At 40.7% G+C, this 27,843-nt stretch overlaps 1 protein-coding gene across 2 annotated transcripts in view; it reads left to right on the plus strand.

Moving 5' to 3' along the window:
• Srpx (sushi repeat containing protein X-linked) overlaps positions 1-26,518 on the plus strand; it is a 73,840-nt gene extending 47,322 nt beyond the window's left edge. Inside the window, exons 2-10 of one of the 2 annotated variants that reach the window (XM_048336529.1) lie at positions 1,163-1,222; positions 5,336-5,527; positions 8,176-8,352; positions 16,335-16,461; positions 16,946-17,067; positions 17,787-17,966; positions 20,944-21,077; positions 22,507-22,628; positions 25,983-26,518. In XM_048336529.1, coding sequence (XP_048192486.1) covers positions 1,163-1,222; positions 5,336-5,527; positions 8,176-8,352; positions 16,335-16,461; positions 16,946-17,067; positions 17,787-17,966; positions 20,944-21,077; positions 22,507-22,628; positions 25,983-26,160 — 1,292 coding nt within the window. In that variant the 3' untranslated portion in view covers positions 26,161-26,518. The remainder of the gene's footprint in view (positions 1-1,162; positions 1,223-5,335; positions 5,528-8,175; positions 8,353-16,334; positions 16,462-16,945; positions 17,068-17,786; positions 17,967-20,943; positions 21,078-22,506; positions 22,629-25,982) is intronic. The other variant, XM_048336530.1, reaches the window with a different exon arrangement.
• Positions 26,519-27,843: the final 1,325 nt, after the last annotated feature.

Genomic DNA, 27,843 nt, shown 5'->3' on the forward strand with positions numbered 1-27,843 from the left:
AGTCTAGAGGGCAGTTGTCTCGATTTAAGATGACTATATTGAAGTTTGGGACCTGCTACTGCTTCAAGTATTAAGTATTCACTATTTGCTGGAATTCCGTATTCAACACCCAAACGAGTTGATTGAAAATAATGCAATGTCAGTCCGGATGCTGTCAATCCTAGCTACTCGGGAGGCAAAGATCTAAGGATCAAGGTCTGAAGCCAGCCTGGACAGGAAAGTCCATGAGACTCTTATCTCTATTAAACTACCAAAAAGTAGAGCTGTGGCTCAATGAGCAGAGCTCTAGCCAGCAGCCTTTTACTCAGACTGTGGGCTGTTTCAGGTAGTAAGACTCATTAAAATTTTTCCTTCAGCCTATGACTAGGTAAGGAGTTCATAATAAACATTCAGGTCATCTGTTTCATCTCTCTTTTCCTACACATACACCAATTTCTCTTTCTTTTTTGTTGGTCTTGGGGCTTGAACTCTAGCCTGGGCACTGTCCTTAAAGGCTAGCGCTCCATCACTTGAGCCACAGCGACACTTCCAGTTTTCTGGTGGTTAATTGGAGACAAGAGTCTCACAGAGATTCCCGCTGGGGCTGACTTTGAGCCAAGATCCTCATATCTCATCCTCTGAGTAGCTAGGATTACAGACATGAGCCACAGGCACCTGGCTTTGCATATCTTTTGTTATTAAGATAAGACAATTTACCTCATTATCTACCACCCCAAATTCATCTCACAGGAGGAGCTGTTTTTCAGGTATCATAAGCATTTAGTTCTGGGTTTTCTTTGTTTGCTAGAGACACTGAGGGTGGAGTCTGAGTCACACACATTTTACTACATCTCCCTGGCATGAGATCCTATATACATTGGCATCTTCTCAGAGTGAAGTTGACTCTCTCTCTCTCTCTCTTTCCTTGTTCCAGAATTTCCATTGGCTTGTGGGGACTCCAAAACCATTTGAGGTTCATTTGGATCAGCTCTGGCTATCTCTTCCAAGCCAGGTTCACTCTGAGAGGTCCCCTGTCCCTTCGTGAATGGCCACAGAGGCTTTTGCTCTTGGCTCTGCACTCTAATAGCATCTCTTGCATGTACTATGCCAAACCAGTGCTTTGAAATATGCGTCCATAATGGGTGGCTTTTCTTGCTGCAGTTTCTGTTCTTTTTTATTGTAGGATCGGGAGACTCACCGCTAGAAGACCATGAAGTCGATTATTCTCACACTAGATATGAAGGTGACTGCTTTGCTTATGTGCTAATGAGGACCTGCTGATGCCAGGAGAACTTGCCTTTTTGCCTTGCAGAGCAGACTGTAATGAAGTGGCCAGACAGCACATTTAAATGCTAATTATGTATCCAGGAACAAGGTTTTTGAAAACAAATGCACATGTGCTCCTATTTAAAAACAAACCAGAAACAAAACCAAAAACCAAAACAGAAAACATTAGGAAATCACTGAAGTGCTGTCCTTCAGCACTCCCATGGTCATTTCTTTCTCCTGTTTCTTTTCTGCCCTCACTTCTGCGAAGGCAAGCTCAAGCTAGTGAAAGTGAAAATCAAGGGCATAGTTCTGCCTGATTCATACATTACAGCCCAAATCATCCAGAGTAAACCATCCAAGGTCACATCTGGACCCAACGCTGCTAATGTACTGCACTGAATGGGGAGTGAGAAAACTTGATTTTCACAAGCTCAGCTTATTGTGTTCTTTCTGGGCCCAGCATGGCTTCTAAAAATGATAAGTAAAGTGTGTTGCTCAAATGAAGCTTAACTTAAGGATAAAGAACTCCAGGTCTACATATTTCCAGTAATTTATCACCAGCAGGTATAAAAAGCCTAATCAAGAAACCTCTATGTAGGCTCAGGTAAGTATGCCCACAAATATTTCTACTGCTGAAATACTTCTCTGAAGTTTAGGGAACCATGGTGGGGGGCAAATAAAGGTACACTTAAATGTTTTCTCTTTACAATTGCTTTCTCTTACAGTGGAGGAAGGATTTGAGGAAAAATTGGTTAATCAAGTTCTGTTGTGCCCAGGACGTTTGTTCATGTTTGGCAAGAGGATTCTGACCTACTCTTATGTGATATAGGAGCTCTGGGTCAGCCTTTGGCTAAAGAGTGGCCTTCACTTGTTTTCTGAGGAAGTGGACAATCATTCTAAAGAATGGCTTGTGTCCAGTGCATATGCCTAGGCTTGTTACCCACCATATACTGTATTTGTTTGGACTTCTCAATGCAAAAAAGTAAAAATCTTCCCTGCAGCTCTTACTGTCATAGCCTCAAGAGTTAGCCACTCAAGCCAAGCACAAATTTGTTAATCATATGTTTCAAGTAAAGAGATGCTCTGATTCATTACACTTTTTAATTAATGGAAAAAAATTCAAGCTCTTTGTAGCTCTGTGCTGGTGGCTCATGCCTGTAATCCTAGCTACTTAGGAGGCTGGAGATCTAAGGATCACAGTTCAAAGCCAACCCAGGCAGGAGAGTCTATGAGACTCTTATCTCTAGTTAACCATCCAAAAGCCAGAAATGGATGTGTGGCTCAAGTTACAGAGTGCCAGCTTTCAGTGAAAAAGCTAAGGGATAGTGCCTAGGCCCTGAGTTAAAGTCCCACAAATAAAGCTCTTTGTATTCTAAATTCCTTGCTGAAAAATCTTCCTAAAACACATGCATGCACTCTATCTTTTTTATATACACACTACGAGTTGTCCAATGGTCTCAGGTCAGTGTTCTGAGTGTTCAGTCTTGCTGCCCAGGTGGAAGGTAGACCAGATGGAGAAATGATGTGCTTGTCTTACTTAGAAACTTCCCTGAATGTTTGAAATAAATTCTTTTAGGAGATTGTTTCCATTTGCAATTAAATTGCTTACAATTAGTAATCATTTTAACATCTATGCATATCAGAACATTCCTTACACATTAAATTTATAAAATAAAATATTTTAAAGTATTGTTTTATGTTGCAATGGAGACTTCACCTAGGGACTCTTGCATATTAGACAAGTGCTCAATCTCCCAGTTACTTTCCAGCTTGGAAGTTTTTTAGTTTGAAAAGTTGGAGGTGAACCTTTATTAACCAAGAAGTTAGCTCTACAATCCCAAGCCCCAGCACAGGTTTTGAATTAAGTGAAATTAAATTAAAAAGGTTAACAAAGAAAAATGTGCTTAACATTCATTGTATTCCTAGGATATAGCAAGCAAGCACTATTTTAGTTCTTTTCCTTGAATACTATTATATTCAGATTAAATGAAGGGAGGGGGAAAACATGTAGAGCTATGTCAGTATCATCCCCCTGCATACAGAGGAAGGAACCAAGGATAACAAAGATAGGTGATGTGCTCAGAGATACACAGCTGGCTCAAATTGCACTTGAGTGTGAACAGGTGTTTTTGGCTTGTATCCAGACTTTATGAGCAGCTCCTCATTAGTCTGTTCTACTACGCTATTTACCCCAGGATCTCCATTTAATTAAAATGCTTACCACATTGGCCCAGGAGGATGAAAAGACTTTCCTCAATAATCAATCCTGATTTTGACTTAGGAAACCCTGTCTTAAACGAAGCAGCACAGGTACTTCTCTAAATCTCTATGTTAACCATTTTGTTAATTTACTTTATCACACATGCTCAGGTATACTTTCCATTCAGATCATTCACCGACATTTCATTTATTATTGAAATGTCTAGAAGTGTTAAACGGTCAAAATATCTTCCATAGATTTCTTGGAAAGTCATCCAACAGAAATTCCACAAATAAATGAAAATAAGATTTTTTTTCACCACATGTTGACAACAGCACTGATTTCTTTGGATGTGGAACCAGCACTATTAGAATTTGAAGACCGAGAATAAGGCATCAAATCTGCTAGATGCATTGACATGTCATATATATGTGTGTTTCTGTATATATATATGTATATATTTGTGTATATATATGTATATATATAATACCTAAGACTAAATGTAGTCATAATTATAGGTAGTACATACAGACTATATGCAAACAATTTGAGAAAGTACATAGTTCAAGAGAAGTCTTTATACCTCATGTGAGCTTCTACAAGTCTGTATCCATGTTTATTCCATTCTAGGGAATGTCCCCCAAGATATCACTTTTACCCAGAAAGTCCAGGAAATGTTACTTGAGTCCCAAGTTTAGGACCCATTTACAGCTGTTTGAGAAACATAATATGATATTATAGATATTAGGAAGAGGGAAAGTGAAAGCCTCAAGGCTTAAAAAAGGGGGGGCAGCATTATGTCCAAGACCTAATCAGGACTGTTGTTTTTTTCAAACCTGAAAAACTATCAAAAGCAAATCCTCAGAATTCTTAGGAAGTTGCTATTCTCCATTATGACCACATGATGGCTCACTCACCCCACTCACTGTTAGCCCAACTGTCATTGGGGACTGATGAGACCAGCCGCTTCAGGAAAGCAGCTCTTGTACATTCAAAGACTTCCATGGGTCTCCAGGGATTGTGGGAAATTGTTGCAGTGGCCACTGTGGGAACTTCCCGACCAAAGAAATACATTGCCCTTAGGTTTTATAGTTCTCAGAAATCACCTTTCAAAAATCACTCACATGTGCGCACACATGCGCGCGTCCACACACAGACAGCATAGGTTAAGATTGATTATCTCACCCTAGCTATACTCCAGGTAATTGTGAGAACAAAATCAAAACACTATCACTTAGTCATCTGAGGAAGGTGTTTCTCTCTAACCTAAATGGGGCATAATGAAGACATCTGAAAAGTGGGGGTAGGGGTGGGGCTTTTTCCCTGGGGGGAGCAATTATTGTGACTGTTAGCCAAAACAATATCTTGTTGCAAAAAATTAAAAACTGCAGCTTAATTCAAAATTGTAAACAACAGTATTGTGATTTAAGTGAACATGTGTATAGCTGGAAGAAATCCAAATTAATGAATTATTGACAGTTTCTCCCTCCCGACTATGTATAGATAAATGGCTAGGGTTTGAGTTCACAATCTTGATTACCCTTGAGAGAGTCATATCTAGTGACAGATAAAGCTAGAAAACATCAAGCATTTATTGACCATTTACTATGTGTTGGGTACTGTGATACCTATACATTGATATACATTATTTTTAGTCCTTAAGATACCCTGATGGTAGCATTGACTCAGACATGAGATAACTTTCCCAGCATCCCATAGCTAGTTACACTCATAATCTCCTTCCCCAGTGACACAGAAAACATAGGGCACTACTGGAGATTGGAGGTCCCAAATCTATACTGCAGCAAGCTTGGGAGTGTAGAGTGAAGGAATACATTTTCTGAAGATGTCTCTTCCTATCCTCCCCCTTTGTTTCTGCTGTTGTAGACACCCCATGGTGCTCCCCCATCAAGGTGAGGTATGGGGATGTGTACTGCAGGGCCCCTCGAGGAGGATACTACAGAACAGCTCTGGGGGCCAGGTGTGACATTCGCTGCCAGAAAGGCTATGAACTTCAAGGCTCTTCTCAGGTGGTCTGCCAGCCGAATAAGCGCTGGTCATCCAAGACCATCTGCAAACGTGAGTAGCCCAGCCCTGCGTCAGGTCTGCAGGGACAGTCAAGCTCAGAGTTCTTTTGCTCCAACTTGGGGTCTTTTTTTATTCTGATTGCTGATGAGAAAAAAACATCCACTGTGACTAGAAGCCAGTGAGTTTGTAATATATGGTGGAAGCAAGAAGGATCCTTTTAAGAAAAGGGTGTGGTCAGCTGTTTGGGAAATGGAGAATGATTTGTTCAGCAAATGGGTACTGTTTCCAAAGTACTGGATCCTGAAGAGATGTTGGAGATTTACAAACAAGTAAGACACATTCTTTCCAGATGCACTCAGGGTCTGGAAAAATAGAAAACAGACAGCTAGGAAGATGCATAAACCACGAGATAACTACAAGAAAGGCACTATGACAAATATTCATGGTAGCAGAGGTGAGGCATGCCTATAATCCCAGCTACTCGGGAGGCAGATATTCAAGACTTGAACTCTGAGGCTGACCTAAGCAAAAGAGCAAGATGCTGCCTCAAAAAAAAGTAAACATAAAAAGTACTGGGGCATATTTCAAGTAGGAGAGTGCTTTCTTAGCAATCAGGAGGTTCTAAGTTCAGTCTCTAGTACTTCCAGGAAGGGAGGGAGGGAGGGAGGGAGGGAGGGAGGGAGGGAGGGAGGGAGGGAGGGAGGGAGGGAGGGAGGGAGGGAGGAAGGTTAAATGAAATAAAATGATAAAATGAAATGTTTTTCAAAAGAGAGTTTAGGAAAGCAGGAGTCATTGAAGAAGTGATTCTGAGTCCATAGAAGAAAATGGGCTTGGGAGCAGGTGGAGATTTCACTTCAGGGACTTTTAGTTTCAGGACAAGTCCTCTCTCATTTTGATGTGTTTTTTCTTTCTTTCTTTCTTTTTCTTTTTTTGGCCAATCCTGGGGCTTGAATTCAGGGTGTGAGCACTGCCCCTGGCTTCTTTTGCTCAAGGCTAGCACTCTACCACTTGAACCACAGCACCACTTCTGATTTCTTTTCTGTGTATGTGGTGCTGAGGAATCGAACTCAGGGCTTCATGCATACTAGGCAAGCACTCTACCACTGAGCCACTGTCCCATTCCCCTCTCTCAGTTTGAATGCTGCATATATGGTACAGCATTGTTGAAGCCCATTTTATTTAATTTATTTAAAAAATTATTGTAAAGGTAATGTACAGAGGGGTTATAGTTACAAAAGTCAGTAAGGAGTACATTTCATTTTGAACAGTGTCACCCTCTCCCTCATTTTCTCCCAGGTTTTCCCTTCCTCCCCCCAAGTTGTATGGTCCATTTCCAACATAGTGTCTAGTGAGTGAGTATCACTGCTGAATTAGTTTACCCTTTGTCCCACTATTTCTGTGTGAAGTCCATTTTAGACACCTTTTGTTATTCAAGACAGCCACCACCTACTGAGTACCTATTGTTTGCCAAGTATGTCACACACATTCAAGTTTTGCAACACTATTCCATATTGGGTGCTATAATCTTCATATCATTGTTCAGGATACTGAAGCTCAGGGCTGTAATCAATCTTGTGATCAAGACTCATAGAAACTATGCAGCTCAGTGGCACTGGCAGACACTTAGCAATGTTCACTCAGTTTATCTGGTGGCCTTTTGGCAGTCCAGAATATCTCTCCCATAGCTTCTGAGTGCCTTTCTCAGAAGACAGAATACATCTTTAAGCTTCCTGTAGGAAAAGGAAAGTGATTTTTCAGAGGTCTTGTAAGAAACTGCTCTCTCTCTCCCCTCTCTCTCTCTCTCCCAGTTGTATTTGTCACTTTTAAATACATTTCTATTATCTTTAAGTAGTTGCATGAAGGAGTTGCCATTCCACAAAGTCATTTATGAATACAATGCATCTTGATTAATGGCGCCTCTTTTAACGTGTTGCTCCATTCCTCCCACCCCTACCTCATACCCCCAGTTTTCTTAAATTTTGTAGGCTATGCATTGAAAAAGAAGCTGCCTGTTGGCTGAGTTGAAGGAACTGAGAAAAGCCAGATTTCTTCCCCTGGAGACATAGAGATTGGGAGCTGCCTCTAGAAACTGACCTGCAGGAGCAGGCAGAGGCAGACAAGGCTGGGCTCCCTCTTCTTCCTGGTCCTACCTCCTTCTTCTTAGGAGCTCTTCCTTCCTTAGCCATTCCCACATCATCTCTTACCTCAGGCTCTGCTTCTGGGGAAGGCAGTCTAAAACAGTGACTTGGATAGAGGCCAGCCTAAGCCTGTCTAGCCTGAAGCTTTGTGTCTCTTCTGTGTGATACAGAAGCAACTATACTTCTCTCATTCCGTCTACTTTAATTTTTATTTATTTAGTCAGTCCTGGGACTTAAACTCAGGACCTGGGTGCTGTCCCTGAGCTCCTTTTGCTCAAGGCTAGCACTCTACCACTTGAGCCACAGCGCCACTTCTGGCTTTTTCTGAGTAGCTTATTAGAGATAAGAGTCTCAGACTTTCCTGCCCAGGCTGGCTTCGAACCACAATCCTCAGATCTCAACCTCATGAGTAGCTAGGATTATAGGTGTGAGCCATTGGTGTCTGGCTTCCATCTGCTGCAGTTTCAATGAAGATTTTAGTGGATGCTTTCCGAGTTTCTGGATTCTGAATCTATGAACAAACCCTAGGAAATAATGTAAGTATCCAATTTTCTCTTTCAGAAAAGCGATGTCCTCCCCTTGCCATGCCAGTCAATGGAGGGTTTAAATGTGTAGATGGTGCTTACTTTAACTCTCGGTGTGAGTACTACTGCTCTCCAGGATACACGTTGAGAGGGGAGCACAGGGTCATATGTAAGGACAACAAGGCCTGGAGCAGCCCACCAGCCTCCTGCAATGGTAAGAAACTGCCACAGTCCTCTTGAGGCGCATGCTTTCAGGAGCAGAAGTTGTTCATCTAGTGGATGTGAAAGAACAAACTGATATTCTGCGAATAAAGGAAAAGCAGCCAGTTTTGCCTTCAGTTGTTCTCTTCATCAGCCATTTTCCACTATGAAGCTATGCAGTCAATAGACAATAGTAGACAAGAGCCTGGCCCTGAAATATGATTAATAACCTTTCATCCTAGAGTTGCAACCTGGATCCTAACTTGAATCCATGTGATAAGAGGAATAGGTCCACATAAGTATTCAGATAATTGGATCAAATATTTTCCTAGGCTTTTCTTCTCTTAGTAGTGAGGTACATATTTGTACTAGGCAGTAACATTTGTACTAGGACCATGGAAACCATTTTTGGTGTTTCAAACAGAAGGAAATTTAATATACATACTTGGAGACACAGACACATAGTAAGAAGCCAGGTGCTGGTGGCTCTCACCTGTAATCTTAGCTACTCAGGAGGCTGAGAGCTGAGCAACAAGGTTCAAAGCCAGCCCCAGACAGAAAAGTCCAGGTGACTTCATCTGCAAAATAACCAACAAAAAGCTGAATTGGAGGTATGGTTCAAGTGGTACCACATTGTTATGAACAAGTAAACAGAGCTAGCATCAGAGTCTGCAGGAGTTCAATACTTGGTATCACCCACCAAAATGTTCAAATATCAGTTGATGCAGTAAAAATAGAGGGGAATGCAGCAGAGATTACTTTCAGCAGGAAGCTGCAGTAGCAGCTAGAAGGGTGAAAGTGGGATGATAGGGTTACCCAGTAGTCCATAAACCCTCCTTCATCATGACACATCTACAATTGATGCCATGACTGATGAGAAAGAAATCAGGAGTCCAGATAGCACTCATTAAAGCTGTTACCAGAAACACAATGGCTTCTGCTGCCTCTGCTTTCTCATTGGCAAATCTAACTGGCACCCAGCTGGCAAAGGAATCTGTGCAAATGTCATTCTGAGACTTTCAGTGCTATCAGTAATGGGGACATTAGAGCAACCCTGAGTACCAGCAGAATATTTGTCCCAGACATCTTTCTCTAAGGATGTGGATGTCTCCTGAATCTTCAAATGCTCAATGGAAAGAAAACTGCTTCACAGCCCTGCTCAATGGCAGCAGGTAGAAGATGCCAAAGGGGGTGAACTCTGGCCATACTCTCCTTGAAGAATATGACCTTAAAGCCAAATTGTTGACAGGAGAAGGGAACTCGCAGATGTTGCTTTCAGTATTTCTCTGGGTTTGGGTATGTGCAAGCGAGCTCTAGAAAACACACCAACGGGGAAATTGGAATCTCTATTCTACCCTATTGAGAGGGGCAGAGATGATGGCGGTGGAGGAGAAATTCACCACTCCGTCTGCTAAGCAAGTTTTGGCGGAGCATTGTAGGGATCATACTGTTCAGATTTCCAGATTGTGCACAACAATGGAAAAAAAAAACCACGCTGATTGTTCTTGAAATGCAACAAGCATATCTAAAGCCAGACCAGATGGCCCTGGAATCTTCCCAAGGAGAGAGAGAAAAACATTAAGAATTAGATCCCAGTTTCAGAGGGTTTCTCTTACCTTTTGCCAGGACAAGGTTCAAGCATATTAGGGGGAAGGGAATCTGTGCACGGAGTTAGGCTGGGGTAGCTAAAAGGAGTAGAGCAAGCCACAAGAGAGCTTGAGGCCCCCAGGAAGAGAGAGGGATAGACAAAACAAGCAGGCAGTACTTTCTTTGATTCTGGTGACAGACATGCTGGAATTTGTCCCGGGTAAATTGAATTCCAATGCTATCATTTACTCTTTTGGCTTTAACTATACTAACATCATTTAGTAAGTTTGTGTGTTGGCAGGCCTGGAGGACCTTGAGCCTCATTCAGAGCCTCAGCTTATTTTAGGAGCTGAGCAAGGTCCCAAGTTTCCACACAAGCTCGAAAGACACATTCTGGCCAGAGCTGTGCTGAGTGCTAAGAAAGCTGACCCCATTCTCTTCCAAATTGGGAGGGAAGAGGGAATACTGGGATTTCTTATGACTCCAAGGTGGTCAACTCTGTGGTCTGGCTAATTTGTCTGTGCCACGAGTTAAAATTAATTCTCTTATTCATACTGGATTCTGGTAATGGATTCAAATGTACAGTTATTTTAGAAACAAATATAGATAGTCAAGGTAGGAGAAAAATACTGAAAATGTCAGGAGGATGAAGTCTTTCAGTGACATATTAAAAAAATAAAAACTTTTGCAATGTTATCACTCTTGCCTGAGTGGGTTTCTTTTTCAGTTATTTTTGGTTACATAGAACAATGGACAGTTGGAATCACAAGTTCTCATTTAGAGACCAGATTTTAAAGTAGACAGACACATGATCTCTTCTTTAGATCAAAATGTTTTCCTGGGTCAAAGCAGGAAGGAAAAAAAAGTAGTTTTTTTTTTTTAACCTGTGAAAAAAATGGGATTTAACTCAGGGCCTCAAGCTTGCTGGGTGGATGCTGCTCTCCCTTGAGTCACAGCTCCAGCTCTGCCTTTTGCTAGTTATTTTGGAGACAAACTCTCACAGACTTTTCTGGCTAGTGGGCCTCAACAGTGATCCTCCAGATCTGTCTCCATAGTCGCTAGGATTACATATACATGAGTCACCTGGTACCTGACTGACAAATGTCTTTTGACATGCAGAGAGTTCCAATTTACAAGCTTTAACAAAGAACACTAGACTAAGGAAATTGATTGTTTGAATTGCTCTCTTCTTATTTTGTGTTTCCTACAAAGTTTTTGTAACACAAATAAAATTCTGGAATTTAAAAAACTTCCCTGAGAGTTAAGATATGCAAACTGTGGCATACTTTTTGTGCTTTCTTTCTTTGTTTCCCAACTGTCTGACAGATGGGTGTACCCAATGACCAATAGGAATGTTTGTTTACAGGGCTGCACTGCAGTATAGACATGATGATACAAATATCAGAAGAGCTAAGAATAAATAGTCAGTCTATTGTTATAGATATCTTAAGTTAGTGTTTTTGGCTGGACAAATGCATATTCTTGTTGTTGTTTTGTTTTTTGCCAGTCTTGGGGCCTGAGCACTGTCCCTGGCTTCTTTTTGCTCAAGCTAGCACTCTTCCACTTGAGCCACAGAGCCACTTCTGGCTTTTTCTATATATGTGGTGCTGAGGAATTGAACCCAGGGCTTCATGTATACGGGGTGAGCACTTTACCACTAGGCCATATTCTCAGCCCTGAAAAATGCATATCTTTTGTACTAACGTTCAGGAATTGAAAATTTGAGTTTTAAAACAATTTGATTGGTTGAGATTTTGATTAAATTCCCACCTTACATAATTGACCAGTGCAAATGAAACAGGTAAATTTTAGTGAAAATTTAGATAAATTCTCAGTTGAGTGTCTTTTAGATGAAGATGGTGACTTTCAGTTTTGGAATTCATTGCTTTCTTGCTTGCTTCTTTTGTCACTTCTAGAATGTTCTCTGAAGCTAAGGAAATGAAGTACTTCCCAGAGCCACTGCAAGGATTGCACTCTGGGTGGGGAGAACAAACAATTAGACAAGCCTTCATGGCCAAGTTTGCTCTGCCTTGTCCAATCACTCAATTCCTAGGATCCCGGAAAATGAAATGAATTCCTCCTGCCTCTGTCACCAACCTCAGACTCTTTTACATTTACCTTAGCAAATTGCTGTGCAGCAGACAACTAAAACGTAGGAATTTCAAATAAGAATGACATTATCCAGAACCTTTCTGGGTTGGAAATTGGACAAGGTCCCATGGGGACGGCTTGTCTCTGTTGTGCCTTGTAATGGCTGAAGTGATTGACTGGGACTGGAGGATCCAAGATGGCTTCCTTCATATATCGGCACCTCAGTTGGAGGAAGCTGTACTGACTGAATGGAGTCTCTGTTGAATTGGTCTCTTTCTCCCACACATGCTATGTGGCCATTTTAGTCAAATGCTTTATATGGCAGCTGACTTCCAAGGAAGTGAAAGCAGAGGTTGCTAGATTCTTGAAGGGTCTAGATCTATAACTGGTTTAGTGTTCCTTCCCTTGCATTTTATTGTTTTTTTGTTCACAAAGATCTTGTCCTTTTGAACCACTTCCTGATTTTCACCACCTAACTAATCAGCCACTTTAAGGATTCCCAAAGAAACAGCTCAACTGCCATAGTGGATACAAGGCAATATATTGCTTTCTTATACTTTCTATACTAGGAGGAAAGTGGAGCACAGACAAGAGAGGTGGTTTTTCAGATGTCTCCTGTGAATGGGGCAGGGAGGAGAGGTCAGCATTTTCATTGAAGTTTCAAGGTTTCCACACAATAACTAGCTCTACAGGCCTCCTGAACTCAACAGGGAAGAGTAATTACGTTTCTATAGTAACTTTGTTCATTTCATTCATGGAAATGTATCATAACTTATAAAAGACTTAGGGGAGGGTCATGGCTGGATGGTGAATAATAAGTTTAGGTCTCTGGAGCATTTGCTGATGGGCAGGCCAGCTGGTCTCATCAGCTGAGAGGGAGAACAGCTGCTTGAGGATGCATTCGAATGAGTCCTGTTGCTGCTCTTCAAGCATTTATGGGGAAGTGGTGACAGGAAATCCTCAAAGAATATGTGTGCACAAGTTGGAAGAAAGTACTAAGTCAAAATCAAGCAAACACGCAAAAGCATTTGCCTTACTCAAATGTGTTTACTGTTGTCGTGGTGTCTTAAAATTTCAGACTACAAAGGAGTTCTGAAAGAGAGAAAATGCTTCCTGGTCTATAGATGGAGATAGTACTAATGAGTATTTGTGAAAATGCAATGAAATAATGTGGGGATAATGTTAGTATAATTCTTTGCATGGGAGGGGTTGGTCACGTAGAAAGTGGTTAGGAAATATTACCTATTATTTATAGTGACTCATTTATTATTGTTTCTGGTTTTGGAAGAGCTCTACTTCTGAAAAAGTAGGCCAGTTTTGATTGGTCATTGTTAGCCAGACACAGCCAGGCTCTGAGACTCTTGTCCCAGATAACCAACCTATTTTCTTTTAATTTATTTTTTCCCATTTTACTTTATATTAGTTGTATATATACATTAGTTATACATATATTATAGGGTATATATTGTATTATGTATACAGTATATTAGCTGTTCATGTTAACTATATATTGAATAACATATACATGTTATAATATATATATATATTAGATGTAGAATGGGGTTCCATTGTGATGTTTCCATATGTGCATACAATGTACCTCAATCAAACCCCTCTGTATCACTTCTCTCTCTCCCCTTTTTTGAAACAAATTCAGTAGGTTTCATTGCTGTTTTCATGTATGTGTATAGAAGATTTCAACCATATCCACCATCCATAACTTCTCCTTTCACCCTTCCTAGCCCACTTGTTCTCATTACACATTTCCTCACATTGTGAGTACATCAAGCTGATGCAGCATCAAAGCAAAACAAGTGTATCATCCAAGTGGTTAGCCTGGTTCAGATAATAAAGACTCTATACTCCTAGAATATCTATCCAAGAAAATCTGGTAGCACAATGTAATTTTACCTGGAAATCTATACCTTCTGCCTCATCTCCTGTGCAATTTCTTTAAAGTGTTCAGAAATACGTTTTCTCTAAAACAATTGCCTGCCCTATCTGACCAGCAGGCGGCAGGCATTGTATACTTTTCCTTCCAGTTTCCCCAAAGCTGTGAAATATTCATCCAAATTGTGAAATTTTATCATCTATTGCGTATCATACTAAAAAACAGAATTATTTACAAAAACAATTGAAAATAGATATTTCAAACATATAATGAATCTTCCATTTCATAGCACATTTTGTTTGCTTGAAAAAGAGTGTCACTAAGTCATATTTTTTCACATTTTAATGTCCCTGAAATTGGCATGCATCTCACAATTGGTAAAGACTTAGATTCAATAAGATATGGTAGTTATTTAATTTAGCATTAGTGTGATAAATCTGTAAATTCACACTGCTTTGGAGCATGACATGAAATTAAAATGAATTTGAATACCTGGAGGTAAAACTGCTGAGCAAGTTGCTCACAATTTCTTGCCTTAGATAAAATGAGAAATTATCAGCCAAGACACAGGAGAAAGTGTATGAAGAATTGTTCTTGATATATCCAGTCACTCAAAAATGTTTATGTTTCAGCTTGGTACCAGTGGCTCAGGCCTGTAACTCTAGCTATTTAAGATGCTGAGATATGAGGATAAATCAAGACTTGAAGCCATTCTAGACAGGAAAAAGCCCAAGACTCTTATAAGTAATTAACCATCAAAAAGCCAAAATTGAGCTGGGTGTTGGTGGCCCATACCTGTAATCCTGGCTACTTAGGAGGCTGAGATCTGAGGATCCAAGTTCAAAGCTAGCCTCAGCAAGAAAGTCTGTGAGGCTCTTATCTCCAGTAAACTACTAAAAAAAAAGGACCAGAAGTTCACCCATGGCTCAAGTGGTAGATGACTAGCCCTGAGCAAAAATACTTAGGAACAGTTCAAGACTCAGTACTGTTACACACACACACACACACACACACACACACACACACACACACATACACACAGATGCTTGGGGTTCAGGAATAAAAGGACATTTAATTTTCTTTTTTTTTTCCAGTCCTGGGGCTTGAACTCAGGGCCTGAGCACTGTCTCTGGCTTCTTTTTTTTTTTGCTCAAGGCTAGCGCTCTACCACTTGAGCCACAGCGCCACTTCCGGCTTTTTCTGTGTATGTGGTACTGAGGAATCAAACCCAGGGCTTCATGCATGCTAGGCAAGCACTCTACCACTAAGCCACACTCCCAGCCCAGGACATTTAATTTTCATTCAAGTTGTAGTAGCATTCAGATAACTATTAGTTCATAGGCTAAGCAGAATAAAACTGAATGCCCTGTGCTGTCTTTATACCCATTCTTTACCTGCTCATGATCAAGTAGAATTTGTAAAAATTTTGAACTTCCTCTTGTGATTTCACTTCAGCTAGGGTATGATGAAACATAACCTAGTATAGAATTGGTATCTCATTTTTTCTAACCCTCATTGTCACCCCCATCCTGATGTGAGGGGCAGAATTTTTGCCAGGTAGAGAAATTGTGTCCTTTGGAAGGCCAGAATCAAGGCAAAACTGGGGACACAAAGTACAAAACCACAAGTGTAGTCCAGTGGCAGTTGGAGGGAAGAATGGACCTCATTGCCTCCTTTAAGATATTAAGCATTATTTAAAGACTAAACATGACAGGAAGAGAAGGATCTTGCTACAATTATAAGTGCTCTGTCTTGGGTTATAATTTACACTGCCACCATTGACATACTTGCTTTGAACTGAATTTCCCATGCTTTCTGAACCTTGGTTTGCACATCTGTAAAATGAGAGTTGGGTGCTTCCTTTACACTTACATAACATTCACTTTTACCATGCCCAGGTCTCTGCCATTTCCTACCTTTTGTTATATGTCAGGTTATATGAGGTGACATCATTGCCTTAATCTACTGTAAACTCTGACAAGTTGGTAGCAGCTGATTCTTGCATCTCCAAACCCTACAGTTAGAGTGAAGCAGGCACTTGTGAAAGATCTGTTGCTTGGGATTGAAGGAACTAGATGATAGCTAGGGTACCTTTCTCTAGTATTCTAGGATGTTGTCTTTAAAGCAGGAGGGATAAGGTTAAGGTAAATGACTTCTAGCTTTAGTTGAATGACTACAGTGTTGCCTAGGCAGAGTTTGGAACTGTGGGGAGTTGTAGCTAGTGCATGAACACATAGGATCATTAGACAGGCTAGATGAGCTCATCCTGTGCAGGTAAGTACTCAAAACTCTTCAAAACTCAGTGGGTGAGAGGGAAAGAATAAATGAGGGAAGAGAAATGTAGTCACTGCGGTGAGTTAAGAGATAAACCCCAATTTGACAAAGTGTTTCTTGATATGGTGAGGATTTTTTGCTTGTATTTTTAGATATTGATCCTCCTACAATAAAGTGTCCAAGTGTGAAGGAACGTATTGCAGAACCCAATAAGCTAACAGTCCGAGTGTCCTGGGATACCCCAGAAGGAAGAGACACAGCAGATGGCATTCTTACTGAGTAAGCAAAACTTGGCAACTGCAATGATATGCTCTTTCTCTCTCTTTCTGTTTCTGTTTCTCTCTCTCTCTCTCTCTCTCTCTCTCTCTCTCTCTCTCTCTCTCTCTCTCTCTCTCTCTCTGCAGTTTTAAAGATTTGTAAAAATCTTCACCTTGCCTGTGTGGGCCATACCTTCAAATGTTCTTCTTCACAAGCATTCCCTTGTCCTCCAGATAATGCTATTCAGATTCACATTGGAACAAAAGTGAGGTTGGAGGAAGACTTGGTCCTCCATCCTCTGTTCCTTCAGCACTACAAAATAATGAGTTCACCCTAGTTAAGGGCTTCCCTTTCAGGATCTCAAATTCTCTTCTGAACCAAAGGAAAACTCAGGAGATTCTACTCTTCACAGAATCTTTGTTCTGATACAACTGACCCAATAGCTTCCCTTTAGTATTCTGCTTTTTAGGTCCATAAGAATAATCTCTGATTTTTTTTCTATAAGTGTTATTCTAAAAGGCCTCCCTCCAGGCTCACATTTTCCAGAAGGAGACCACAAGATCGAGTACACAGTCTATGACAGAGCAGAGAACAAGGGCACTTGCAAATTTCGAGTTAAAGTGAAAGGTAAGAGTACTGCCTATAGGTTTCCCCCATCTAGAAAAGCAAAGGAAACAGGTCCCCAAATAAGTGACATCTTAATGCTCCCTACTACAAGGATGTTTGCTAACTTTTAATTTGTCTCTAATGAGGCTGGGCAAAGTGTCTCATCTTCATGCCTGGATTTTCTGATGGGATTCAGGGCTGGTAGATTATGTAAGAAATTGTACAGGACTAGTCCCACACTAGTCCACAGCTGAATGAGCTAGAAAAAAAAATTGCATGATATCATTTCATTCCTGTGTTTGAGCAACCAGTTAAACTCTGCAAGTCCTTTCCTAACTGACATGGTTAGTAGTCCCCAATTTGGGGCCACCAGAAGACCACACTCTTGGTCTGAAAAAGCAGACCTGTAGTCTACCTGAAAAATGTTTTCAAGATTTGCTTTGTGCTTCATGGTTTGGACACTGAATTACCAATTATCTTCATCCTTTACTCTTCTGGGCTCAACTTCTTATCTGTAACATAGGAGCTAACACAGTTGAACTCAGGAGCCTCACTGGTATGGAAGGTAACCATTTCCAGGCCCACTCATTGACCTAATAGCACCCATTCTCCCTCCATCCTTCCATGGGCTAATGTAGAAGCTTCATGGAAAATATGGAGCCTCTGGGTCCTTGCCTTCATAGGTTATTCAGTAGGAGGAAACTCAGCACTGAGACCCTTTGGGGCTTGTGTCTCTGCAGTGAAACGCTGTGGCAAACTCAATGCCCCAGATAATGGTTACATGAAGTGTTCCAGTGACGGTGACAATTATGGAGCCACCTGTGAATTCTCCTGCCTTGGTGGCTATGAGCTCCAAGGTAGCCCTGCCAGAGTATGTCAGTCCAACGTGGCTTGGTCTGGCACAGAGCCCGTCTGTGCAGGTATGTGTGCAGCCCTCTGTTCAGCCAGCAGCAACACCTGAAGATCCCTTGGTTTTACCTACCAGAACAGAAGCAGCTTCCTTTCATGTACTTCGTAAAGTTCATTTGTGTTGTTCCTTATCTGAATGCGTGAGCAAAGTCCCTTAGTTCTTGCAGTAACATATCTCAGTTGCCTTCCTCCTTTGCCTTTGCTTATCCTCTGTTTTCCCTTTCGTGTCTTCCAAAGAAGAAATTGGAGGTCAGGGCCCAGGACCAGCCTGTGATGGGTGACATTATAAATTAACCAAGTCTGCTCTAGTTCATCTAGTTCCAAGGGTGGTGCTTAAAAAGCCAGCATACTGTTGGGTCTAGACAATATAGGGCCTGTGTAGCAGCTCTGGCTTTAAAGTCCTACAGACCTTGGGCACTTGGCATCACTCCTTCTGTGAATAATGAGGAAAGAATACCTTATTCACCTTGTGAGTTATTGTAATGATGAAATACAGTCATTCACTGTACAGTGGAATAGAGCAGTGCTTACCACAGGGTAAGCACCCAGCACACAGCAGCTGTCTTACTTCCTGTTAACATTCTTACTTCCTGTTACCATTTATCCTTTCCTAGCCATTCAGAGTAGGTGATTTATATAGATAGATATGTATAGCAATATATATTATGTGTGTGTGACAAAAAGAACATAAATATATCTAGTTTAATACAGATTACAAATTGAACTATTTTAGAAATATTAGGCTAGGGAAAATATAGTTTTCACTCTTTTGTTTTATTTTTGTGCCAGTATTGAGGCTTGAATTCAGTGCCTTGAGCTCTTGCTTGGCTTTTATCTCACAGTAATTCTGTAAAGCTTGAGCCATGCCTCAGTCCAGGTTGTTTTCTGCTTCATTGGAGATGGAGTCTCACAAAACCTTTTGACTGATCTGTGATCTTCCTAGTATCAATCTAACAGGAGCCACCAGTACCTGGTGTCACCTATTTCTTTGTACCTTTTAAATTGTAATACTAGAAAAAAATTAAAATTACATAAGTGCTTCCATTATATTTCTACCGAGAAATGCTATCTTATATTCTGAGCCTGTGAGACAATGAGAGAGACAAGTACTCCATATCACTTGGGAGAATGTCACAGTGTCTGCCTTAGAGATTGGTGAAGAGCAGGCACTCAGTGTTTGTTGGCTGAATGATTCAATGTAAAGATGAGCACACACTTACTTCAGTGTATATCTAGACAGAGCATTAAATATGAGCACCAAAGATATAAATCATACATGGAGTTTGCTCATCCCTTTGTAGAATTTGAACCACTTCCAAGCTACCCTTCCTGTTGCCTATTCTCCCACCCTTGTGCTATACTTCCCCAAGAAGATACTAGAATGCTTGATCCCTGTGCCCTTGACATTCTTATCTATGTTCAAGAGGCTACTTACTGAAATTACCTGGTTACCTCTTGTCTAAGTGCTTTTCCCTGGGTCTGAAGTCATGGTCAGCCCATGCACAAAAGTCAGCTGGAAGTGACAGAGAGTTATTAGTATTCCTGAAGTAGTCATGAACTGATGATGGAATATAAATGCTCAAGTTCCTTCATTCCTCCAGTAGGGGAGCTGTAAGGGATGTAGAGTACCATCTTGGAGAGTTCTTCAATGGCACTGTGCTCCAGATGTCTGCAACAATAACTTGCTTAACCCACTCTTTGCTGCCCTCTTTCCTTCCCTGTTTCACTTCCTGAGATAGGAAGAATAATACCACTCACCAAATGTCCACATATTAATCCCCCAAACTTGAGACTATACTACAGTATATGGCAAAAGGAACTTTGTAGAACAAATATGACTAAGTTAAGGACTTTGAGATAGAAGACTATCCTGGATTATCCAATGGGTCCAACATTATCACAAGAGTCCTTATATAAGGTAGCCAGGACTACTAAAAGAGGTAATAGAAAAGAAGCACATACAGAAGACAAATTCCAAGATGCTATATTGCTGTCTGAAGACAGAGGAAGGGCCCATGAGCCAAGGAATGAAAGTGGCCTCTAGATGCTGAAAAAGACAAGTTCAGAATCTCCCCTAAAACACAGCCTACTGACACCTTGATTTAGCTCAGTTTTGAATTTCTGTGACTGCAGAAAATCCATTTATATTGTTAAGCCTTGAAGTTAAAGGTGATTTTAAATATACTTTCCACTCCTCTACTTCTTCTACCGCTACTGCTGCTATTGCTTCTTTTTTCTTTTTCTTTCTTTCTTTCTTTCTTTCTTTCTTTCTTTCTTTCTTTCTTTCTTTCTTTCTTTCTTTCTTTCTTTCTTTCTTTCTTTTTCTTTCTCCTCCTCCTCCTCCTCCCCCTCTCCTTTCTCCTCCTCCTCCCCCCTCCCCTTCCTCCTCCTCCTCTTCCTATTCCCCTTCCTCCTCTTCCCCTTCCTCCTCCCTCCTCCTCCTCCTCCTCCTCCTCCTCCTCCTCCTCCTCCTCCTCCTCCTCCTCCTCCTCCTCCTCCTCCTCCTCCTCCTCCTCCTCCTCCTCCTCCTCCTCCTCCTCCTCCTCCTCCTCCTCCTCCTCCTCCTCCTCCTCCTCCTCTTCCTCTTCCTCTGCCTTCTCCTCCTTCTCTTTCTCCTTCTTCTTCTTTTCCTTCTTACACTTGAACTCAGACCTGGTCACTATCCCTTAGCTGTTTTGCCACTTGAGCCACAGCTCGATTTCTGGTTTGGGATCATTAACTGGAGATTAAGAGACTCCTAGACTTTTCTGCCCAGGCTAGCTTCAAACTGCAGTCCTCAGATCTGAGCCTCCTGAGTAGCTAGGATTGCAGTTGTGAGTCACCAGAGTCTGGCTCTTCCAGTGCTCTTGACCCACTTCCAAAATAAACTACTAAATCTCATTCCTCATCTCAGAGTCTGTTTCTCATATGTCTGACTCTGTGTGTCATCATTTGTGATTTTGAGCTGGAGCATGCAGAAGGCACCCATGTGACCATTTCTCATTACAGAGATGAATGTTGATGTGAATGTCAGAACAGCAGCTGCATTTCTGGATCAGTTTTATGAGAAAAGGAGACTCCTTATCGTGTCCACACCAACAGCTCGGCAGCTCCTTTATCGAATGCAGTTGGAAATGCTGCAGGTGAGTTTTTGAGGCATGGCCAAGGTGAGGGTCAAACCTCCAACAGGAAGGGCCCAGGCATTTCACTAAAAGGAAAGGCCACATTCAGTGCTTAATCAACTTAGAGTGAATTGCAGAGCCAGCACTTGAGCTACCCATTCATCTAGGGTACTGGAGCATAACCTAATTAGCATTGACTCCCTGGAGCTAAGCCAATCATTTCCCAACTAATGAGGTTTGTCCTGTCTTTACTAATAATCCTAATTGACATGCTATCTAGCAGCCAAAGAACAATTGTCTTTGCTGAACCTATCCAGGTATGCCTACACTGGAGGTGATCAATTAGTTGTCTGCCCAGAAGTCTGGTCCAGAAGATGAAGGGAGTGTTCCCCTAGGGAAGTGGACCCCACTCATGGAGCTCCTCAGAGAATTACAGCTGTCTTGCAGGATAGTCATTCTCAAATTGTGATCTGAAGAACAACAAATGAGCATTGTAATCAGGAGTTCTAGGGCCCAGCCCTATCTCCAGGGATTGAACATGTTAGCTTGGACCATTTGCTCCAATACACCAGTCTACCAATTCTGTCAAATCCATACAATTTCAGTGAAATTGGTGATAAAAGTTATGTAGTATCCTTTTTTAAATTCTTTCCTTTCTTTTTTCTCTTTCTTTCTTCTCTTCTTTCTTTCCTTCCTCTCTCTCTCTCTTTCTTCTTTCTTTCTATGCTATGCTATGTAGTTCAAGATGGATTCAAACTTGTGTTTCTCCTGTCTCCATCTCTAGATTGCTATGATTACAGGCGAGTGCTACCATACCCAGACTACTTGGTGTTCGAATAATTCAAGATTTAAAAATTCCATTTAGCCAGATTCATCTTCTTTATCTTCAGTTAATTTTTGTTCATTATTGCCACTTGCTCCTCCTGGTAAGACCTCCTGTCATATGGGTGACTGAACTACGTTCCTGAGGTTTTTACCAAGAGCCAGCTCAAAGTGTTGGAACCTTTTATCTTTATTTTCCCTGGGTTTGGTTGGGCAGGGATATTAACAGTATGTGGAGGGTGGAAATAAAGACAGAGAAAGGGGTTCTAGAAAAGATTCCCCTCTCCTTTCAAAGGCAAAATTAGAATCCTCTGAGGTGGTCTTGGACATTTTTTTAGGAAATTTGACTCACACAAGGTCTCACCCCATCTGGAAATACTATTGACTGCCATTTTGCTTCTGTTTTCAAACTCTGATTGCCAAACCATTTATGAATGATTTCTCTAGGAAGGTATTTAGGTTTATAGCCACTAATTTAACTCCAATGTCATTACTGTGTTCAGAATAGCTTGGAGTGAGCAAAGAAATGTCCATAAGCAGACCATTGTTGCTTCTGACATTCTGTAGGTTGACATGGAGATCTCTCTTTACCATATTAATACCTACTCCATTGGTTCTCTTTCTGCAGCAAGAGCGGTGTGGCTTGGATCTTCGACACATCACAGTGGTGGAGCTAGTGGGTGTGTTTCCAAAGCTCGTTGGCAGGATAAAATCAAAGATGATGCCTCCAGCCCTAGCCATGCAGCTCAGGTAGGGAAACATAGGCAAGTTCTCTTCTTAAACTTGATCCCCTATGAATGCACAAGGATCTGATCAGGTTCTCTAATTTCTGTATTGGATTCAGATAACCTTTAGTGTTTTCGTGGTTTTGTGCTGGGAGTATAATAACTGTTCTAACTGGCATACTGCCACTTGTCCAAGTAAATTATGTAGTAAATAATTGCCACTGTTCTCTTCTTCCACCTCCAAATAAGTGTTTTTGTTCTCTTTCCCCCCTCATTGTGTGTGTGTGTGTGTGTGTGTGTGTGTGTGTGTGTGTGTGTGTGTGTGTGTGTTGGATTGGTAAAAGAGGAGGAGCTGAAAATAAAGGACCTAAGCAAACATGGCTCTTATTAGGAGGGCAGACATCCAATTAGCTTTTCCAAGCTTGGCTACTTTTTCCTGTAAATTTCCAAAGCATTTATCCATACCTCTACATAAACAATTATATTTTATTTTAGTCAACTTATAAAGCCAGATCCATAGTGTCCAGAATCCGAGTAATGTTATATTAAGGAAGAAGTATGTAACAGCTAAGAAGTAATTTCAAAATAACCAATTTTTTTTTACTTGCATCTCTGGATCACTATGAAATGGTAATAAGGCTAAAGGAATATTCCTTGCAATCTTCCTTTCTTGCTTGGCTTCCCTCATCACCACCACATATCCTGTAGAGGAGAATGAAGTTCTCTGCCCTCAGGGTCCCTGAGGCTCCCTGACTTTCACAGTACCTGATGGCTATATCATCTTGTACATAAACACACAAAATGCATGCCTCCAAGTTTCTACAAAGGAGAAAGAAAGTTAAAAAAAACTGTATTCTTGTTGCTATACCAAATAGCTGAGACAATTAACTTAGAAAAGGAAAATGTTTATTTAGCTCATAGACTGGAAGGTTTCAGTCTGAGCTCAGGTAGCCCCAAAGCTGTTGGTTTCTGGTGAGAGTGGTGTGTCATGGAGGGAACACATGACACATAGAAAGCCTGGAAGCAGAGGATGATTGAGAAAGAGACTAGGGTTCCATAATCCCTTTGGAGGGTATGTCCCCAAAGAACCTTACCTCTCAAAGAGCCAACCACCTCTCAGTAGCGCCATCCCAGGAGTGAAGACTTTTTAACACATAGGCCTTTGGAGGAGATTCAATATTCAAACTACAGCTCACATTAAAACAAAACAAAAAAAACACACTTTGTTTTTTTGCTTTGCTTCATTATGGAAATGCCACGCATTGCTTGTTGTCCCAGCCCATTGGCCAGAACTAATCACATGATTGCAGTTGAACTTCTAAGGAGGCTGGGAAATGTAGTCTTTCTGTGGCCCCAGCAACAAAATAAAATGATTATTTAATGGACTCTGTCATAGGCGTTTAAAGAAATTCATAGAGGGCTGGGAATATGGCCTAGTGGCAAGAGTGCTTGACTCGTATACATGAAGCCCTGGGTTCGATTCCCCAGTACCACATATATAGAAAATGGCCAGAAGTGGCGCTGTGGCTCAAGTGGCAGAGTGCTAGCCTTGAGCAAAGAGAAGCCAGGGACAGTGCTCAGGCCCTGAGTCCAAAGCCTAGGACTGGCAAAAAAAAAAAAAAAAAAAAAAAAAAAAAAAATTAAGTTCATAGAAATTCCTTAAAAGTTAGATAGAAACATATTCTTAATAAATTATATTATTGATGGATACAGTGGCTATTTTGCTATTTTCCAGCGGCCTTTGACCAAATCTTTATTTTTAATTTAATTTTTTATTATTAATTTTATTTAATGTTTATTATTAATTTACCTTGTTATTATAGAGGTGGTATATAGAGAGATTATAATCACATGAGTCATGTAATGAATACATTTTCTTTCATATATGTCGTCTGTTCCTTGCTCTTTCCCAGTCCCTCCCTCTCATCTACATCCATGAGTTGTATAGTTCATGTACATCATTGCCTTTGACCAATTCCATATTTAACATATACCTCTTTCTAACCAAAAGGGGTCTTCTGCATTCAGAGGAAGAACACTACAGATAGGAGAGAGAGAGAGAGAGAGAGAGAGAATGCATAGTTAGCTGATGATGAAAGATGGTTGGGCACACCCATAAGTTTGTATATCTTTTTATCTTGCTATATTTGCATTTAGTCCCACCCCAGAAGATTATACTTGAGGCCCTTACCAGATTTTTTCCCAAATATTTGCTACTTAGTCTCTAACACGGTGCCCAGTACAATGTTAGTGCTAAGTAGATAAAACAAATAATTCCAAATTCCATTGGAACACCTTTACTATTTCCAGAGGTTAACTGTGGCCTTTGCGAGCATATGTATAGACACTAATAGCTCAGATTGAAGCCTGAAAAACTCAAGATTGTATTGTCTTCTAAAAATTTATACTGAACTTTCTCAAAGTAGGCTTTATGAAGTTATTGTCTTTAAAATCACCTGATTATACCTCTTGTCAATGAATTTTTTGAACTCATTACATAATTTGCTAAAAGGTTTTTGGATAACACCCCTCCTATATAAATACATATACAACATATATGTACATATATACACATATATAACATATAAACACACATGTATATATGTTTATGTATGTATGTTCTGTACTATGTATGTATAGCACCCCCAGATGTGCATACTTTCCCATTCCTGTATTTTTCTGGACATTCCCACCCCACCATTGTAGAAATTCCCCCCAGAAAGTTAGTACTCTTCCTCTTAAAGATGCAGAGAAATTTAGCTCTTCATTCCCACCTTTGTTTACCTGCTCCTTACATACATATGTGGCCGACATTCATGTGTTCCAATTCATTAATGCTAAGTCACCTATTCCCGATCTCCTCATTGTGATGACTGAAAATGTGCCTAGATATAGCCAAATGACTGCTGGGGATTAAAATCACCTCTGCTGATAAACACTGACATAGTTCTAGTATGTATGGTTATGTAAAACTAGTCTGCCAACTTGGATTGACTCTAGTTCAATGACTCCCAAATCTGTTACCCTTATACATGCTATATAACAACTACTTGTGCATATAGCACCATTGTGAGCCTGAAATCCTCCTGACCACAATCTAAAGCAGAGCTTTCCATCCTTTGATGTGCAAACTAATCATTTCAAGATCTTTCTACAGATCTCTAATTTGTTAGGCTTGGGGTAAAATGTAAGATTTTCTTTTCTGAATCATGAGGCTGCTGGTCCAACCATCACACTTTAAATATCACACGCCTAACAGATGATTCAGTCCTTCATAGTATCAAGCCTTTCTGCACACAGTGCCACTGTGGGACTCTGGTTGGCCTGGCAGAACTCATGTGTGTTGAAATTTGACAACTCTCTTCTTTGTCTGTCCCAGGCTGTTGCTACGAATCCCACTCTACTCCTACAGCATGGTGCTAGTGGATAAACAGGGCACGGACAAAGAACGCTACATTTGCCTGGTGACACCCAAGGCCCTTTTCAACCTGATTGACACTCTCCCTTTAAGAAAAGAGGAGATGGTCCTGCAAGCCCAAATGGGCCAGAGCTGTTAACACCTGATGTGATGTTCTTTTCTCTGTGGTTCCTCTTCTCTTTTCTATATAGTGCTGTGCACATGGGAAGGCCTTCAAAATATCCTTGATGTACAGATTTTTTTTGTAATTTTAAAAGTCTATTTTATTATGTATGCACTTTCTTTGCCCTTAAAAATTGGCACGATGGGTTCTTTTTTACTTTGAAACATTTCAAGAATTTATTTGAATATATTACTGTTTCTTATTCTCTCTTTTCTGCATTGTGGCTGATTAACTTTGTAGACAAACCAGACTTGCACACACACTTTCACTCAATGTGATACATAACTTTCTTTGATCATTTTGTTAATATAAAAACTTTTGTTAATAAAATATTTTGGAGCAAATTAATTACAATGCACTTTGTTTATTAAGCCCCAGTCAGACTTAAGCAATGTGTTCAATGGCTTTAGGACTATGATTCTTCATCATATTTTAGAAACATAAAAAAATGAGGTCTTATCTGGACCTCAACTGAGCCCTGTGAGTGCTCAGTTCTCACATGGCAGAATAGTCAGTTAATATAAGCCAAAACCAAAAAGGAAAGGGTTAAGCCTTTAATCACTTAGGCAAGATTCTAAACCTATAGAAAGTCTTGACTCTCCTTGTTCAATTTTCCACCCCCTGGATTAGTGCACTGGCTGAGAGCCAGTAGCAACATTCATACAGAGGGCTAGGACTGAAACAGTACTGAATATTGAGTTATATTCAGAAGAAATGACTTCTAAGGCCTTTCCCCTATTCCAGAAAGAGATGTCAGAAAGCATACCTGAAAACTCCTAAGTCTTATACAAAGAAAAGCTAAGAAATGGCTGGGCACCAGTGACTCCTGTCTATAATTCTAACTACTTAGGAGGCTGAAACCTGGAGGTTCAAGTTTCAAAGTTAGCCCAAGCAGAAAAGTTCTTAACACTCTTTCTCCAACTAAGCAGCTAAAAGCAGGGCATACAATATCTCATACAAGGTAAATGTAATGTAAATAGGTATTGTATTTCATTGCTTTGAGTGCAATGAGAAGAAAAATTTCTTTGCATCTACAGACAACACATCTCTTTTCCTGAATTTTTTTAGTGTGGTTGAATTATAGATGTGGAACCTGTGGATAAGTAGGCCCAAATGCAGTTTTTTATCTGCCTCTGGTGCCTTCATTTCTTGGCTTTTGTTGCCAGTCCATGGGGCTTGAACTCAGGGCCTGACAGTAGTCCCTGAGCTTTTTCGCTCAAGGCTTGCACTCTACTATTTTGATCCACAGTGCTACTGTCAATTTTCTGGGGATTAATTGGGGGATAGGAGTCTTATGGACTTTGTTGCCTGGGTTGGCTTTGAACTCAGATCTCAGCCTCCTGAGTAGCTAGGATTACAGGTGTGGGCTACCAATGCCCAGTTCTTGGATTTTTTTTTTTATTTTTATTTTTTGGTGGTGGTGGTAGCGGACTTTGAACTCACCATCTCACACTCATTAGACTGCTTGAGGTCTGCCCTCACTTTCAGTCTGCAAATGTGTGTTTCAACAGTCAGTCACAGCTTTTTTCCCCCACTGAGATTTCCCCCCTCAATATTCAGTTTCTCTTGTTGTTCCTACTCTCTGTTTTGGTTTTTTGAAGTAATAAGACTACACGTTTTCTATCTTAATTTAAAACTTCCTCTAGTATACTGCCCTTA

Source organism: Perognathus longimembris, chromosome 28, assembly GCF_023159225.1.
Source record: "Perognathus longimembris pacificus isolate PPM17 chromosome 28, ASM2315922v1, whole genome shotgun sequence".
Classification (NCBI taxonomy): domain Eukaryota; kingdom Metazoa; phylum Chordata; class Mammalia; order Rodentia; family Heteromyidae; genus Perognathus; species Perognathus longimembris.